General features: G+C 45.9%; 1 protein-coding gene across 5 annotated transcripts in view; it reads left to right on the forward strand.

The window, feature by feature from the left end:
• Positions 1 to 19,246, forward strand: part of rabgap1 (RAB GTPase activating protein 1) — a 286,948-nt gene that overhangs the window by 136,698 nt on the left and 131,004 nt on the right. For all 5 annotated transcript variants that reach the window (XM_072488399.1, XM_072488395.1, XM_072488396.1 and 2 more), the window contains one exon: positions 16,748 to 16,898. In XM_072488399.1, coding sequence (XP_072344500.1) covers positions 16,748 to 16,898 — 151 coding nt within the window. The remainder of the gene's footprint in view (positions 1 to 16,747; positions 16,899 to 19,246) is intronic.

Raw genomic sequence — 19,246 nt, forward strand, 5'->3', positions numbered from 1 at the left:
CGGACATGTTGGAGAAGTTGATGGGGGCTGAGGCGTTCCCTCGGCCCCTGGAAATAGATAGAGCGCACAGAGCCCTCGCGAAGAAGCTCCGAGCGAAGGAGCCGCCGAGGGTGATGGTACGCTTACACCGATTCCTGGACAAGGAACAGGTTCTGCGGTGGCCAAGAAAGAACGGAGCAGCAAGTGGGAGAATTGTGATCTGCGCATTTATCAGGACCCGGGCACGGATTTGGCCAAGAGGCGAGCTGGCAGAATCTTAGAACTGCCTTAAGGCAGTGAGGGATCGGATGTGAGGGCTTATGTGATGGACATGTTGGAGAAATTGATGGGCACTGAGGCGTTCCCTCGGCCCCTGGAAATAGATAGAGCGCACAGAGCCCTCGCGAAGAAGCTCCAAGCGAAGGAGCCGCCGAGGTGATGCTACGCTTACACCGATTCCTGGACAAGGGACAGGTTCTGTGGTGGCCAAGAAAGAACGGAGCAGCAAGTGCGAGAATTGTGATCTGCGCATTTATCAGGACCCGGGCGCGGATTTGCCCAAGAGGCGAGCTGGGTTCAATCGGGCAAAAACGGCCCTCTTTAAGAAGGGGGTGAAGTTCGGGATGTTGTACCCAGCCATCTGTGGGTCACACATGAGGAACGGAACTTCTACTTTGAAACACCAGACGAAGTATGGACTTCTATTAAAGAAAAAGACTGGAGGTGAAATAAAAGACACTGAAGCCTTGGAGAGTACTGTGGTGGCGATTTGTTGTGCTGAGCTGTATCAGTATAAGTAGTGTTATGTGTAATAAGGGGCTTTTTTGACGTGGACATGGCAATGCTACAAGAGACACACCTAAAGGTTATAGACCAGACGAGAATGGGAAAGGGGTGGGCTGGACAATTATTCCACTCAGGGCTGGACTCAAAGACCAAGGGGTAGCGATCTTGATCAATAAACGAGTGGCATTCGAGGCAGGGAAAATCGTGTCAGGCAAGGGGGGTAGGTACAGAAAGGTGAGTGGGAAGCTGGAGAGGGTGCGGGTGGCACTTGTGAACATGTATGCTCCGAATTGGGATGATGTGGAATTTATGAGGTGGGTGTTGGGTAAGATCCCAGACTTAGAGTCACATAACCTGATTATGGAGGAGATTTTAACACAGTCATTGATCTGGAATTGGACCAGTCAAAATCCAAGATAGGGAGGAGGCCGGCTGCGGCAATGGAATTGAAGGGGTTTATGGAACAGATGGGGGCAGTAGACCCATTGAGGTTTGCACGGCCAAGGGCGAAGGAGTTTTCTTTTTTCTCCCATGTCCATAAGGTATACTCTCGCATTGACTTTTTTGTTCTGAGCAGGGCGCTAATACCGGGGGTGGTGGATGCTGAGTACTCGGCAATCACAGTGTCGGATTATGCCCCACATTGGCCGGATCTACGGGTTAGTGTGGAGAGAGGGCAACGCCCGCTGTGGAGACTGGATGTGGGGTTGCTAGTGGACGAAGCGATCTGTGGGCGGGTTAACAAGTCCATCCAGAACTACCTGGAAACAAATGATACGGGAGGAGGTCTCTGCAGCGACAGTTTGGGAAGCTTTGAAGGCAGTGGTCAGAGGGGAATTAATCTTGATATGGGCCCACAGAGAAAAGGTAGAACGAGCTGACAGGGATAGGTTAGTGGAGGAGATACTCCAGGTGGACAGGAGATACTCGGAGCCCCGATTGCGGGGCTACCGAGGGCGCGGCGGAGATTACAGGCGGAGTTTGGGCTGTTGACTTCAGGGAAAGCGGTGGAACCGCTGAGGCAGGCAAGGGGGGTGGTTTATGAGTACGGGGAAAAGGCAAGCAGAATGTTAGCGCATCAGCTCAGAAAAAGAGAGGCGGCCAGGGAGATAGGGAAAGTAAAGAGTAGAGGCGGGAATACTGTCCTGGACCCAGTAGGGGTGAATGAGGTGTTTAAGGACTTTTATTGTAAATTATATGAGTCGGAACCCCCTGGCTGGGGTGGAGGGGATGAGGCAGTTTTTGGATCAGTTGAGTTTTCCAAGGGTAGATGAGGATCTGGTGGAAGGGCTTGGAGCCCCAATTGGCTTTGAAAGCAGACCAAGGCAGGCCAGCGGCATGGTTCAATTCCCGTAACAGCCTCCCCAAACAGGCGAAGGAATGTGGTGACTTGTGGCTTTTCACAATAACTTCATTTGAAGCCTACTTGTGACAATAAGCGATTTTCATTTCATTTCATTTCATTTTCAAATTGAGGAAATAATTGAGGGGCTGGAGGGCATGCAGTCGGGCAAGGCCCCGGGGCCTGAGGGCTATCCGGTGGAATTCTATAAGAGGTTTTCAGAGATATTGAGCCCACTGCTGGTGAGGACATTTAATGAAGTGAGAGAGAAGGGAGTCCTCCCCCAACAATGTCGCAGGCCTCGATTTCATTGACTGTGTCCCGGGGGTGATGGGGGAAGACCAGACGGGATTTGTAAAGGGCAGGCAACTCCAGACCAATGTTTGAAGGCTTTTAAATGTTATTATGATGCCCTCAGAAGGAGAGGAGGCGGAGGTGGTGGTAACGATGGATGCGGAGAAGGCTTTTGATCGGGTGGAGTGGAATTACCTGTGTGAGACGCTGGGAGGTTTGGGTTTGTTGAGGGCTTTATTGACTGGGTGCGGATGCTCTAACAGGCACCAGTAGCGAGTGTGCGTATGAACCGGCTGAGGTTGGGGTATTTTAAACTACATCGTGGGACGAGGCAAGGGTGCCCCCTCTTCCTGTTATTGTTTGCTCTGGCCATAGAGTCATTGGCCATGGTGTTAAGGTGTTAAGAGCCTCATGGGGAAGCGAGATGTTCGTAATCCAGGCAAGAGGACAGGAGAAGAGACTGGTAGAGCTGCCACTTAGAATGGTAGGGAAGAGCTTTCGGTATCTGGGAATCCAGGTGGCTCGGGAATGGGAGGCACTGTACAAGTTAAACCTATCCCGGTTGGTAGAACAAATGAAAGGGGACTTTAAGAGATGGGACATGCTCCCGCTATTACTGGCGGAGAGGGTACAGACCGTGAAAATGACGGTCCTCCCCAGATTTCTGTTTGTCTTTCAGTGCCTCCCCATCTTCATCCCAAAGGCCTTATTCCAGCGGGTGAATAAGGTTATTTCGGGCTTTGTGTGGTAGGTTAAAACCCCGCGAGTGAAGAAAGTGTTGCTGGAGCGCAGTCAGGTGGGTTGGCGCCGTCGAACCTCTGCAATTACTACTGGGCGGCTAATATAGCCATGATTAGACCGGGTAGGCTGGATGGTGGGTTCCGGAGTTGGCAAAGGGCAGGAATTAGAAGGATGGGGGATCTATTTATAGACGGGAGATTCCCCAGCTTGAAAACTTTGGGGGATAAATTTGAATTGCGAGCAGGGAACGGATATAGGTATTTGCAGGTGCTAGACTTCTTGAGAAAGCAGGTTCCAGCCTTCCCGCTGCTGCTGCCGCCACGGGTATACAAGACAGAGTTGTCTCCAGTACCTGAGTGGGAGAGGGGAGGGGAAGGTATCAGAGATTTACCAGGAGCTGTGGGATGTGGAGAAAACCCCAGAGGAGGAGCTTCAGGGCAAGTGGGAGGACGAGTTAGGAGGAGAGATAGGAGCGGGTCTGTGGGCAGATGCCCTAAGCAGGGTTAATACATCCTCATCATGTGCTAGGCTTAGCCTGATACAATTCAAGGTAGTCCACCGGGCACACATGACTGTGGCCCGGATGAGCATGTTTTTCGGGGTAGAGGACAGGTGTGCGAGGTGCGCGGGAAGCCCAGCAAACCATGTCCTCATGTTCTGGGCATGCCCGAAGCTTTGAGGGTTCTGGCAGGGTTTCGCTGAGGCAATGTCCACGGTACTCAAAGCACGGGTGGTGCCGACCAGGGTTAGCGATCTTTGGAGTGTCGGAAGAGCCGGGAGTTCAGGGGGCGAAAGAGGCTGACGTCTTGGCCTTTACCTTCTTGGTAGCCCGGAGACGGATCTTATTAATGTGGAGGGACTTGAAGCTCCCGAGTGTGGAGACCTGGGTTAGTGACGTGGCTGGGTTTCTCAGTCTTGAGAAAATAAAGTTTGCTGTAAGAGGGTCAATGGTAGGATTCACCCGGAGGGGGCAGCCGTTCGTCGACTTTCTCGGGGAAAATTAAACTGTCAGCAGATGCAGTATTCCAAAGGGGCGGGGGGGGAGAGGGGGCCGGATTGTTGTTTCATGGTTGGGGTTTGTGAAGATTGGGATGGGGGGGGAAATGCTTATTGTACCATGTTCATGGCATTGTTATTATTACAATTACAAAAACTTGCAAATACCCTAATAAAAATATTTTTTTTAAAATATGTTGAATTGCTGATCAATTAGCATGCTGCTTAGAAAAAGGGTTTCATTTGGCTCTTAGTTGCACTGATGTCATTGTGGAAGTACAGATAGACCATTAACCTGCTGTGTCAGCCTTTTGTGTTTTGTTTAAAGTTGAGAAATCATGTTCGGGCGGCATGGTGGCGCAGTGGTTAGCACTGCTGCTTATGCCGCTGAGAACCCGGGTTCGATCCCGGCCCTGGGTCACGGTCTGTGTGGAGTTTACACATTCTCCCCGTGTCTGCGTGGGTTTCATTCCCGCAACCCAAAGATGTGCAGGTTAGGTAGATTGGCCACGCTAAATTGGCCCTTAATAGGAAAAACATAATTGGGTACTCTAAAATCATGTTGATTTTCAGGTTAAGTGTGCGTCAGCATCCTTCCATCTACACACGATGATAATCTTTATTAGTGTCACAAGTAAGTTTGCATTAACACTGCATTGAAGTTACTGTAAAAATCCCCTATTCACCACATCCCGGCACATATTTGGGTAGACAGAGGGAGAATTCAGAATGTCCAATTCACCTAACAAGCACGTCTTTTGGGACTTTGGGAGGAAACCGGTGCTCCCGGAGGAAACCCACGCAGACACGGAGAGAACGTGCAGACTCCCCACAGACAGTGACCCAAGCCGGGAATTGAACCTAGGACCCTAGCGCTGTGAAGCAACAGTGGTAACCACTGTGCTACCATGCCGCCCATGTGGACATGCAACAAGTCCATAAAGGATGGGGAAGTTTCATGTGGTGCAATTCTGATAGCTGAAGAGACCGATTCATGAGAGGCAGGTTCTGCTACAAGAGCTGCATGTAAAGTTATCAGATGCAGAGTTTTGGGTGTCCTACTGGTCTTCGGCTCCCTCCCTCGGAAAATCCTCAGGAGTGCATCTGCCTTCTATGCTTCAAACATGCCCAAGCCAGCGAAATCATCTCTGATTGATGTGTTAGCATACTTGGGAAGGTTTGCCTTTTAGAGGACTTTATCATTCATGAGTTCCGCCAGCAGAGGAAGGAGATGCAGCAGATTCGATTGAAGGCCATCGAAGGGGCTGTGGCACCCCTGAAGGGCTTGATGAAGAGGGTAAAGAAACGTTTGGAGACACGGGTCACAGATCCGAGAGATTGAGAGGGCGATGTCGGATCATAGCGATAGAGTGATGGCACTGGAGGCGAAGATGGGGCTCTTCGGGGACCTTTGCAAGATGTTGATAGCAAAGGTGGAGGAGCAGGAAAACAGGTCGAGAAGGCTGAATCTGCGAATAGTTGGCCTGCCTGAAGGAGTGGAAGATGCGAGTGGCACAAGGTATGTTTCTAGGGTGGTGGAGGGGGTGCTGGACAAGCCCCTGGGGTGGACAGAGCACACAGGTCTCTGAGGCAGAAGCCAAGAGCTGGGGAGCTGCCGCGGGCGATGATCGTGAGACTCCACAAGTTCGTGGAGCAAGAGAAGATTCTGGAGTGAGCCAGGGAGAAGCGGAACTGCGAATGGGAGGGGAGCAAGTCCTAATATACCAAGACATTGGAGCTGAACTGGCAAAATGGCGTGCAGAGTTCAACAGGGCCAAGGCGGTGCAGTATTGACGGCATATCAGGTTTGGGGTGCTGGCGAATCTATGGGTGACTTATGAAGGCTGGGAATAATATTTTGAGACCCCAGAAGCGGCCAATGACTTTATCAAGGAGCAGAACTGAACAATTTGGGGAGATGGAGGTGCTGGCACTTTGGAGTAATGGAGAATATGGGTAGAGTTGGGGGGGTTGGAAGGAGGGGGGGGCATTTTTTATTTTCCTCCGACGTGGAGGGTTTTTCTTTTTTCTGTTGGGTCAACAAAGGGTAGCAGGGGTGAACAGTTGGTAAGGGGACGGCTGTCCCCAGCTCCCCCTCCTGCTGTCTGTGGCTGGGTTTATTCTATTTGTTTGTCGTTGGGACGGTGACCTGTGTTTCGCAATAAGTCTTTGAGTGGGGGAGGGTGCAGTACATGGGGAGCCTTCACAGAACAGAGAGGTGAGGGTGGGGGAGCGATGGAGGGTCGGTAAGAGGAGCCTTTGGGCAGGAGTTGCCAAGCTGGCAGATAATGCTGGTGAATGGAAGTGAGGTGGGGGAGAAGGCCGAGAGAGGTGGTTGGGGGAGGGTCAGAGGCTGGGAAAGGGGCCATCTTGGATGGGCCAGGTACAGTGTGAAATTAACAGGGGTAGAGCCGAAAGAGGAGGATTTAGGGGAATGGAGGCGTATGCCCCCGGTAAGGCTGATAACATGAAACATGCGAGGGCTCAATGGACCGGTGAAATGATGACGGGTCTTTGCGTACCTAAGGAGTTTAAAAGCGGAGGTGGTCTTTCCGCAGGAGATGCACCTCCGCCTGAAGGACCAGCTTAGGCTGAGGAAGGGATGTGTGGGTCGGATTTTCCATTTTGGGTTTGATTCAAAGTCGCGGGGGGGGGGAGGCCATTTTGATGAGCACGAAAACAGGTATTGTGAGCACGAAGGAAGTGAGGGACCCGGGTGGGAGATATGTGATGGTAAGTGGGGTATGGAGGGGATGCCGGTGGTATTGGTGAATGTGTATGCACCGAATTGGGACGATATAGGTTTTATGGGGTGTTACTGGCATCGATCCCGGACTTGGCCACGCACGTTAATTATGGGAGATTTCAATTGTGTCCTAGAGCCGAGGGTAGAAAGATTGAGCCCCAGGTCAATGGATAGGATACAAATGGCAAAGGTGCTGGGTGGGTTTATGGAAAAGCTGGGTATGACTTACGGAAGTAATATGGGGGGAGCAATCATGCTAGAAAGAGATCTAGCGGGGAGGGAGGGGGAGGGGGGGACAACTGGGTTGCTGCTGCGGAAATCCAAAAGGAAATGGCTAAAGAGTGGGTGGACGGGGATGGTGTGCGACGCTGGGGGAGCGAGCGGGAGCGCGGAGGCGGGATATGGGACTGGCCTAGAGAAGGTAATGGCTAGTCGACACGGGAGGGGGGCAGGTAGCCCCCTAGTGAGACTGATCACGTGGAACGTGAGAGGCCTGAACGGACCGATAAAAAGGGCCCGAGTGCTCGCGCATTTGAAAGGACTAAGGGCAGACGTGGTTATGCTCCAAGAGACGCACCTAAAGGTGGCGGACCAAGTTAGGCTAAGGAACGGATGGGTGGGACAGGTGTTCCACTCAGGACTGGACGCAAAGAATAGAGGAGTGGACATTTTGGTGGGGAAACGGGTAGCATTTGAAGCAAAGAACATCGTAGCAGATAGCGGAGGTAGATATGTAATGGTGAGTGGTAGGCTGGAGGGAATGGAGGTCGTGTTGGTTAATGTGTATGCCCCAAACTGGGACGATGCGGGATTTATGGGACGGATGCTGGGGAGTAGGAAACTTGATTTTAGGTGGGGACTTTAATACGGTGCTGGACCCGGGGCTAGATAGATCCAGCTCAAGGACCGGAAGAAGGCCGGCAGCGGCCAAGGTACTTAAGGGGTTTATGGACCAAATGGGGGGAGTGGATCCATGGCGATTTCTTAGACCTAGGGCTAGGGAGTTTTCCTTCTTCTCCCATGTCCATAAAGTGTACTCCCGGATAGATTTTTTTGTTTTGGGAAGGTCATTGATCTCTAGGGTGGAAGAAGCTGAGTACTCAGCCATAGCGGTTTCGGATCATGCCCCACATTGGGTGGACCTGGAATTAGGAGAGGAAAGGGAGCAGAGAACACTCTGGCGATTAGATGTGGGACTGATGGCGGATGAGGGAGTGTGTGCAAGAGTGCGGGGGTGTATTGAGAGATACCTGGAGGTCAATGACGACGGCGAGGTCCTTGTGGGAGTGGTATGGGAAGCACTAAAAGCGGTGGTCAGAGGAGAGCTGATCTCCATTGGGGCCCACAAAAGGAAAACAGAGGCCAAGGAAAGGGAAAGATTACTGGGGGAGATTTTAAGGGTGGATAGGGAATTTGCAGAGACCCCGGAGGAGGAATTGTACAGGGAGAGGAGACGACTCCAGACGGAATTTGACCTTCTGACCACCAGAAAGACGGAGGTACTGTGGAGGAAGGCACATGGGAGGAGGTATGAATATGGGGAAAAGGCTAGTCGCCTGTTGGCTCATCAATTGCGAAAGAGGGCAGCAGCGAGGGAGATAGGAGGAATTAGAGACGAAAGGGGAGACACGGTGTGAAGGGCAGGAAAGATAAATGAGGTGTTCAAGACCTATGAGGAACTGTATAGGTCTCAACCCCCAGAGGGAGAGGAGGGGATGCGGCAGTTCCTGGACCAATTGAGGTTCCCGAAAGTGGAGGAGCGGGGGGTGGTAGGCCTGGGGGCACCGATTGGGGTGGACAAGGTTATTAAGGGACTGGGAAGCATGCAAGCAGGGAAGGCCCCAGGACCAGACAGGTTCCCGGTGGAGTATTACAGAAAATATGTGGACTTGTTGGCCCCGTTGATGGCGAGGACGTTCAATGAGGCCAGGAAAGGGGGGACTCTACCCCCGACGATGTCGGAGGCGACGATATCGTTAATTTTGAAGAGGGATAAAGATCCGTTGCAGTGCGGGTCCTATAGACCCATTTCATTATTGAACGTGGACGCCAAATTGTTGGCAAAGGTACTGGCATCGAGGATAGAGGACTGTGTCCCGGGGGTGGTGCACGAAGACCAGACAGGGTTCGTAAAAGGGAGACAACTGAATGTTAACGTGCGACGACTATTAGGGGTGATAATGATGCCCCCAGTGGAGGGGGAGGCAGAGATAGTGGCGGCAATGGACGCAGAGAAGGCATTTGATAGGGTGGAGTGGGAGTATTTATGGGAAGTGTTAAGGAGGTTTGGGTTTGGGAACGGGTTTATTAGCTGGGTTAGACTTCTTTATGGGGCTCCAATGGCAAGCGTAGTTACAGGTCGACATAGATCGGAGTATTTCCGACTATATAGGGGAACAAGACAGGGATGCCCGCTGTCTCCATTGTTGTTCGCGTTGGCAATTGAACCTCTGGCCATCGCGTTGAGAGACTCCAGGAAATGGAGAGGGGTGATTAGAGGGGGAGAAGAACACCGAGTCTCGTTATACGCGGATGACCTATTGTTATACGTGTCGGACCCAGCGGGGGGGATGATAGAGGTTATGCGAATTTTGAGGGGGTTCGGGGATTTCTCGGGGTATAGGCTAAACATGGGGAAGAGTGAATTATTTGTGATACATCCAGGGGACCAGAGTAGAGAGATAGAAGGCTTGCCTCTAAGGAAAGTGGCAAGAAACTTCCGATACCTGGGGATTCAGATCGCTAGGAGCTGGGGAACCTTGCACAGACTTAATCTGACATGGTTGGTAGAACAAATGGAGGAGGACTTCAAGAGGTGGGACATGCAGCCTCTATCGCTGGCGGGCAGGGTGCAAGCAATTAAGATGATGGTCCTCCCGAGGTTCTTATTTGTATTTCAATGTCTCCCTATACTAATCACCAAGACCTTTTTTAATAAAATAGACAGGAGCATCACGAGCTTCGTGTGGGCAGGGAAAGTTCCGTGAGTAAGGAGGGGGTTCCTTCAGCGTAGTAGGGACAGAGGAGGATTGGCACTACCGATCTTGGGCGATTACTATTGGGCCGCCAATGTGGCAATGATACGTAAATGGATGATGGAGGGTGAGGGAGCGGCGTGGAAAAGACTGGAGAGAAAGTCCTGTAAAGGGACGGGTTTAGAGGCGCTGGTGACGGCGCCGCTACCGATCTCACCTAAAAATTTACCACGAACCCGGTGGTGGCGGCAACATTGAATATCTGGGGACAGTGGAGGCGACAGAGAGGGGTGCGGGGAGCCCTGGTGCGGTCACCAATCAGGAACAACCATAGGTTCGCCCCAGGAAGAATGGATGGAGGATTTCAGAGCTGGTACCAGTTGGGAATTAGGAGGGTGGGAGATTTATTTATAGATGGGACTTTTGCGAGCTTGGGAGCATTGGAGGAAAAGTATAAGTTGCCCCGGGGAAATTTCTTGAGATATATGCAGGTGAGGGCGTTTACTAGACAACAGGTGAGGGAATTTCCGTTGCTCCCGACACAGGGGATACAGGACAGGGTGCTTTCAGGGGTGTGGGTCGGAGAGGGCAAGGTGTCAGAGATTTACCGAGAGATGAGGGAAGAGGGGGAGGAGTCGGTGGGCGAACTAAAAGGAAAGTGGGAAGAAGAATTAGGGGAGGAGATAGAGGAGGGTATGTGGGCTGATGCCCTAAGCAGGGTAAATTCCTCTTCCTCATGCGCCAGGCTTAGCCTGATTCAATTTAAGGTGCTACATAGAGCACACATAACGGGAGCAAGATTGAGCAGGTTCTTTGGAGTGGAGGACAAATGTGGGAGGTGTGGCGGGAGCCCGGCAAACCACGCACATATGTTTTGGGCGTGCCCGGCACTGGAAGGGTATTGGAAGGGAGTGACGGGAGTGATTTCGCGGGTGGTGAAGGCCCGGGTCAAACCAGACTGGGGGTTAGCTCTATTTGGAGTTGCGGAAGAGCCGGGAGTGCAGGAGGCGAAAGAGGCCGACGTTGTGGCCTTTGCGTCCCTAGTAGCCCGGCGCAGGATCCTACTCATGTGGAAGGAGGCAAAACCCCCCAGACTGGAGGCCTGGGTAAATGATATGGCGGGGTTCATTAAACTGGAGCAGATAAAGTTTGCTCTGAGAGGATCGGCTCAAGGGTTCACCAGGTGGTGGCAGCCATTTCTCGACTACCTAGGGGAACGTTAGAGGGAAGACAGATGACCAGCAGCAGCAACCCAGGGGGGAGGAGGGGGGGGTTTAGTTTAGGTCAAAGATAAAGGGGTTTTGTTACTTGTGTATTGTTAAAAATTTCTGTATTGTTATTGTTGCGTTTGCTTTGTAAGAGGGGAAAAATTGTTGTTTGGGAAAAAAATTTCAATAAAACATATTTTTTTTTAAAAAAGGAAAAGCTGGGTATAGTGGACCTGTGGCGCTTCAAGACCCCAGGGGGAAGGGAGTATATCTTTTTCTCACGTTTTCATCGGATGTATTCAAGAATCAACTTTTTGTGGTGAACCGGGAGGTTTCGGTTGGGGGGGGATATGCAGATAAGGCATTTGGCCGGGTGGAGTGGTGGTACCTTTTTGAGGTGCTGGGAAGATTCGTGTTTGGGCATGGATGGACCAGTTATATGTGGCACAGGTGGCGAGTGTACGGATCAACGATATGGGCTCACAAAACTTTGAACTGCACAGGGGAACAAGGCAGGTGTGCCCGCTGTCGCCGTTGTTGTTTGCGCTAACGATGGAGCCTCTGGCAATGGCTCTTAGGGGGTCAACAGAGTGGCAAGCGATTACGAGGGGACGAAGGGAGCATTGGGTGTTTCTATACGCGGAAGACCTATTATTGTAATGTCTGACCCACTGGAGAGCATGGAGAGGATCATGGGCCTGTTGGGGAAGTTCGGGGCGTTCTCGGGATTTAATCTAAACATAGGGAAAAGTGACGTGTTCCCGGTGAATGAGCTGGGTTGGCCTGGGCAGGGAAGGTGCCACGGGTTAAGAGGATGAGAATTTTAAAATTGAGGTATGACTTGATGGACCGCTGTAGTGAGTCAGAGCATGGGTGATGGGTGAATGGGACTAGATGCGACATAGAGACAACAGATAACCTTGTTCAGTCCTTGGACAAACATTTAATTTAGCACTGTTGTTTACTTAACAAAAAGAAAATCAGTTGAGGCTTCAAAATTAAGCTATCCATTCTCCATGTACAGTTTATCAATTGTTGCCTGTCTGCCCATCTGACTAGCAACATTTGCTGCTGCCAAAAATGATTCTTTGTTTCATTCATAATTTCTTATTTTCAGTCAGTTTGCAACTTCTGACCAACGATGGCTCTTGCAGCTGATTCATCAATACTGAAGATAAAATAAAAAATTGTCCAGTTCCTTAATAGTTCAGTCTGTAATGTTTTGAAATGTGCTTTGCACACGGTGAATAATTTTCAATTGCAGCTACCTTTATGTGGCAGCCACTTTGCACACATGTTTCCTCAGGTAGTTTAAAAAGGTAAGCAAGAACCACTTTTATGTATATTGCATCTTTTCTTTTAAGTTTAGAATGCCCTATTCTTTTTTTTCCAATTAAGGGGCAATTTAGCGTAGCTAATTCACCTACCCTGAACACCTTTTTGGGTTGTGGGGGTGAGACCCACGCAGACACGGGGAGAATGTGCAAACTCCATACACAAGCGACCCGGGGCCGGGATCGAACCCGGGACCTCGGCGCCGTGAGGCAGCAGTGCTAACCACTGCACCACCGTGCTGCCCTTCTATATAGCATCTTTAATGTAATAAAACATTCCTAGAATCTTCAAGAGAGTATTATAAAACAAACTTTGACACTGGGCCACGTATGGCAATATTGGGGCAGATGACCAAAAGATTGGTCAAAGAGAGAGGTTTTTTAAAGGAAGGCCCTAAAGGAAGAAAGAGTACAGAGGTTTGGCTTGGAAATTCCAGACCATAAGGGCCAGGTAGCTGAAGGCATAGCCATGAATGGTGGAGCAGTTAAAATCAAGGATGCTCAGGAGGCCAGAATTAGATGAGGGTAGGTATCTGAGAGGATTGTTTGGTGGAGATTATAGATATGGGAGGGGCAAGGCCAAGGGATTTGAAAATGAGGATGAGAATTTTAAAATTGAGGTATTACTTGATGGGCCGCTATTGTGAGTCAGAGTACAGGGTGATGGGTGAGTGGGACCTGATGCGACCAAGAGACATCGGATGACCTCTGGTTTACAGAGGGTAGATTGTGGGAGGATGGTCAGGAGTGCATTGTAATAGTCCAGTCTAGTGGTCGCAAAGATGTGACTGAGGGCTTTAGCAGCAGATGTTACTGAGATGGAGTGCCGTCAGAAGCTCATTTCAGAGACAAATATGATGCTAATGTTGTGACAGTCTGATTTAGCCATATATAGTTGCTGGGAAGAGGGTTGGAGTCTGTAAAATGACTTGTATTTAAATATTTTTGTTACATATTTGAGAAAAGACAAGGCCCATAAGACCACGTTGAACTTCACACACGTGTATCTATCTTCCCTGGTCTTACCAACTCTCTGCTAAGGCAAAAATAAAGACCTGTAACTAATTCAGGAATCTACTGTCAATCATTGCTTTCCAAACATGTTGATCAGAATGACATCTGTCTATACCAACTAAGTAGGCAGATTGAAACGATCAGAGAAGGACATCTCCAACAATGCGGCAACACTGCACTGGAGTGTTGTCCTGGTTTCACTAAGTCCAGCAGTGGTGCTTGATCCCATGGAATTACTCATTTTCAAGGCTAACTGATTGAACTACTTCTCTGTATAGCCACTTGTGAGTCAGTAAATATTGTTACTTTACGATTAAACTCATTCTTTTCCATATCCACAGAAATTAATCCCCATCTATTAGAAAAAGGCAAAAGATTTCTCACCTTTTTCCTGAAGTTTCTCTGCCGTTGCCTGATAGAAAAGTGGCTTAGTGCAAGTTATTGGCAGCTATAACTATCTTTGAACACTAACCAGTAATCTCAACAATTTAACATTGGATTCTGTAGATCACATCTCAAATAACAAAAAAAGGAATCCAACAAGATTACTTTAAAAATTCCATGATGGGAACTGCCGACATTTTTTGAAAGAAAAATTATGAGTGGTGAAATAATACTCTGTTGTTAATCAGGAGAAAGGCAAAGTGTCCCAGCAACCTAATGTTTCTTTTTTTATCAACCTAATGTTTTGATCCACTACAGATAATCTAAGCTGGAAAATGTGTGCATGCTGTGGGAGTAGAATTTTATAAACCAAGCCAAATATTACTATGATGATGAATTGAGCTCCACCTTTCCCATGTACAATGTGTGTTAAGATGCTTGCAAGTTCTGCGCCTGATTAATTATTTTATTTAATATAAAGCCACATTATGGAATTTTCAAGATAATGCGGTTAAATTGCTTTTTCTGTTATTTTAGATGTGGTCTAGAGACTCTAATGTTAGATTGTTGAGTTTACTGGTGAGTGTTAAAAGAAAGTTATAGTTGTCAATAGCTTGCACTAAGCCACTTTTCTATCATGCAAGGGCAGAGAAGCTTCAGGGAAAAGGTGAGAAATTTTATCCCTATAAATCCAGTTGGTTGATCCATTTCAGGGTTGATTCAGAATGGTCAATAAACCTTGAAACCTTGTTTTTAGATTGGCACAGAATAAGGCCCTTTCCAGTGAGGATATGATAATGTTGCTCAAAGAAAAGTCTAGCCTGTGTCTCTGCGTGCAACTGCCTGTGGCCTGCATCTGCCTGTATTTATTGGTCTGTTTTTCAAAAGTTTGTGCTCACCAGTTGTAGATTGAATTCCGTACCATATCAAAAGCATTGTTGTTTTTGGAATGTTGAGTTTGGTGACTTGGCCTTCTAATATCTGTATCCTTCGAAAATCTGTATCGTAATATACAAAACTTGTACCACATTCTAGATTCTTTAACATCAAAGCCAAACTATTAACTAAAATAAAAAGAGAAAGTGTTGATCGTACTCAACGGGCCAGGCAGTATCTGTGGCGAGAGAAACAAAGTTAATGTTTCAGGTCAATTGCCTTTCAGTATCTGTTCTGGTGAAAGTGTAATATTTCAGCCTGAATGACGAGTACCGTTCAAAACACTCCCTAAAGTATGCTGCTGAAGAAGAGGGAGATGAGAAATTTGTATCAGTGATATTTTAAAATCAACTAATGAACATGTCTTTAACAAGAAGTTAGCAAAAACTTTAGTTCGCTAGTTCCTAAGTAAGTTGGTCAATTCTGTCTATGTAGCAGCAGTGGGACCAACATATAGTTTCATAATGAGTTGATAAGGGAAAGAACATTTAAAATCCATATTCTTCAATCAAGTATTTGAAACTTAAATGTGTTGGCTAAAGAAAGATGCATCATGCAATGAAAATTGATTTCTCTAGGCAGGAGGGTGAAGTTACTTATTGACAATTATCCATAGTCTGTGAACATGAAGAATAGTAGATATAATCACCCTTTTTAAATTTAGCAATTACTCACTGAAACAACCCTTCCCTGAAATCCCAGTGGGTGAACAGATGAACATCTCCCTTTTAAATTTTTCAAGCTAGGTCATTACTTCTCTTCCACACTGCATTTAGTGACCATGCACCCTTTCTGCTTTTGATGTTGTAGATGGCACTGTGCAATTTTGTATGGAAACCAAAAGTAGTAATATTGCTGCCTTTAAACCAACAATTTAAGTTTGATCTATACTTGATCAGTGAATATTTTCTTTTAAAATTAAAAACACAAATACAGGATTTGGATGCCACTTGAAGATCCAGATGTACATATTATAAATTTTTTAAAGCTACATCGTAATGTCTTTTGCGTGGTACACAAATAAAATGTTTAAATCTTAATTTACTTTGAAAACCCTTTGTCAACTTACTTGAAACATTTGTCATTTCCTGAGAGATTTTTCGTCAGATCTGAAATTATTCACATCATTGAAGTAAATAGGAAGAGACTGCAATCTCTTGTGATAGTCCAGTTCCTACTCGTTTGCTGTGCCAAGATGATTTTGATCTTTAGAATTTAAATTCTTAGAACTGCATCAACCAAGGCCGTATGGTCAGTTGGGACATTGTGTTTCTAGTGCCATTCTCAAAGCAGTGGAATTTTCTTTGCCATGTAAGAAGCTTACTGTGTTGGGAGCTGGCAGACCATTTGGTGGTCTGCTGATAAGTACGGATAGGTCTGCCTGTACCTAACGGATTAAAGATCATGATATTTTAAGTAGCCGTTTTAGTTTATGATTCTAATCTTGAATTAATTACACCAATCAGTTTCTGGGTCTCATCTTTCTGATAGCTGAACTCCATTTAACATTTTATTTTTAGTTCAGTTGAGAGTTTTAATTACAGATGGAAGTAAGCTTGTAGCAGGGTTTCCTTCTATACGGCATTTTCATAGGCCCTACATACAGCCAGTAATTTCATAATTATGCTGAAATATTAAAATCTTTTTTTTTTAATTGAGTATCAGCAAGATACTTTTCCTGTCTGTCAGTCACATCAGAATCTTGCAACAAAAAAAACCCCTCTTCTTACACAGTACAAAGCACCATTTGGTCGGGGGCACCAGTCAGTGGTGATTAGTACACTTGTAATTATTATATCCGATGCTATTTGAATGAAAAATAATTTCCTTGTGATTAAACATACATTTTTTTCTTCACAAGGTTCTATGTTTAAATGCATTTTGTTCATTAGTGCAGATGAGGTTGACATTTGTGTTTTTATATTAACATTCTTTATGAGTGGACTTGTGGAACAGTAAGCTTTGTTATTTTACTTGAAGTGTCTCATGTTCTGATTTGAAATTATGCGCAGGCATCTAAACCTGAGTGTAAGACCAAAACCGCTGTCTGCCTTAGTACGAAGTGGTGTCCCTGAGGCCCTACGAGGTGAAGTTTGGCAGCTGCTTGCAGGATGCCATAACAATGACCAGATGGTAGAAGATTACCGAATTCTTATCACAAAAGTACGTAATTCTATATTTAAACAAATAATGTGTCTGATTTTTATTGAATAGAAAGAATGCTGTTGAGATGCAGCTTTTTTTATTTAGTGACATTTGTATGCACTTTCTTCGTCATTTAAGTTTGTTGAAATTTTTTTGGGGAAATTCTTAAATAGTGGGCAGTTGTTACAATCTTTGAATTGTTCAGGAACAGAATACGCAAGTAAACTTGGAGACCTGGTTGGACTTCATCAAAGGTTATATTTATGGTGATGTATTCACTGTCTATCAAACTGCATGTTTCAAATCCTTTATTAATTAATGATTTGGATTAAGAAATGGTTTATTTGGTTTTGCAAAGAATAACTTGTAGTGATCCTCACTATTAATCTCACATTCATAATTTGCTTTCGGTTGCTTTTAAATTGCCTGTTGCAGATAGTTGCATATGATGCAGCATATCAGATTGGAACTTGGAAAAAGTCCTAATCGTGCATTGTCATAATTTAGCATTAAAACATCACACACAAAACTGATTCTCTTCTGATTAGAAAAATACATTTCCATCATGGTCAGCTTAAAAAGAATGAAAACTAGTTACCAGACCACTGGATTACCATTTTAATTGTTAAAAGAAAAGTTTATATTTAAAAGAGACTTTTAATTTAAAAAAGAAAATCCACAGCGTTTTGCCATGAAAACAATTGAAAAGATAACTGAGAAAGGGGAATGATGAAAATGTTTTCCGTTCATTTGAAATCAACAATTAATATATTGGAAATAATGGTCACAATTGAACCATAGGCATAAAAGGATCCTGTCAACCCTGATATTCAGGTTCCAAAAGCATAGAATGTTACAGCACAGAAGGATGTTTGTGCCTGTGCTAGCTCCTTGTTAGAGCTATCCAAAATACAATTGTACGGCTCTTGTTGCGTTGTTCTCATATTGGAAAACGGTTTTTGAATATACTTTTTTCTATTAGTGAGGTGGGTTATTCAGTAACTGGGGGGGGGGGGGTTCAGTAAGAGTGAAAAGTTACTTACTTGAACCTAAAATAAATTTGGTTGTGAGCTGGAATGCACTGCCTGAAAGGATGGTAGAACAAGATTCAGCTGTAGCTTTCAAAAAGATGGGTGGGGGAATGCAGGAGAATTAGTCTAATTGAACAGCTCTACCAAAGAGCTGGTACAGAAACAATGGGCAGAGCGGCCTCCTTCCATAAGGTAATTCTAAGCTCTATTTGGAAATTGTCGTTTTTATACAGGATCCTTGATTTATGCCTATAGTTTGACTGATAAATTTGTGTCTTCTGCTCTGAAGACTAATTAAATATTTCAAGGTTAATTGATGGAAAGTCATGTCATTACGTAGAAGTTAATGTAAAGTGGAGCCTGAATCTGGAGCAAGAGTTGACCGAAATCTGAAACAAAACAGTGGCACGCTATCAAGAGATAATTTTAACTTCCAGGTCACCCAAGTTTAGCATTGGTTGAAAGCTAAAATCACAAGTATGTAGTGTAAATGTATCTTTCATTTACCATCAAGAGCATTTGCTAGTATATAAGGAATCTTTATTTTCCAAATTTTGATTGAAGTGGAACGTGAATAAAATACAACACACTTTTACGATCTACGATTATAACAGAATATGATCAAGGGTGAGGATATCATGTTATGCCTGTCTTTACATACACCATCAACTGGTATAAATATTGATTTTCTGGTTTTGAAATAAGAAGAGAAAATGCTGGAAATACTCAGCAAGTCTTGCAGCATCATAGAGAGAAACCAAGTTAATGTTCTATTTGTAATTGTGTTCCTATAAACAAATATTTTTTACATATAATTCTGCGAGAATTGAGTTGACAAAACATCAGAGCATGAAATTCTTTGCAGTATTCTTCAAGGTAAAACTGTGCTTTTCTCTAAGTTTATAATAGGCCAGAAACCATTGTTGCAATGAACAGAAAAGTTCTTAATTGCTTTGTTTCTGAATAGTTTTCAAAGTGGGGTGAATGGTAAACAGCTATTATGCGCAGATTTTAAGTAATCTAATTAAACAGAAGAGCAGATCGTCTAAACATAGTGCTAAATCCACAGATTAAGCAAGAATTCCTAGTTTGGGATTTTGTGACTTCCGCTTCATAAGTGGAATTACATCAACTGTTTACGTAGGTTAGGGATAAGATTCATTCCTGTGTGCATTATTATTTAACTTTTGGTGTGATTAGAATGTTTATTCTAATTACTAAGCAAGCTGATCATTTATTGCAAAGGGTCACTAATATTTCCCCAGATTGCTTCTACTTGCTGCAGCATTTGTAATTGATACTTTTGTTAATAACACTAATGTGCCAAATTAGGTT

This window comes from Scyliorhinus torazame, chromosome 22, assembly GCF_047496885.1.
Source record: "Scyliorhinus torazame isolate Kashiwa2021f chromosome 22, sScyTor2.1, whole genome shotgun sequence".
Lineage (NCBI taxonomy): Eukaryota > Metazoa > Chordata > Chondrichthyes > Carcharhiniformes > Scyliorhinidae > Scyliorhinus > Scyliorhinus torazame.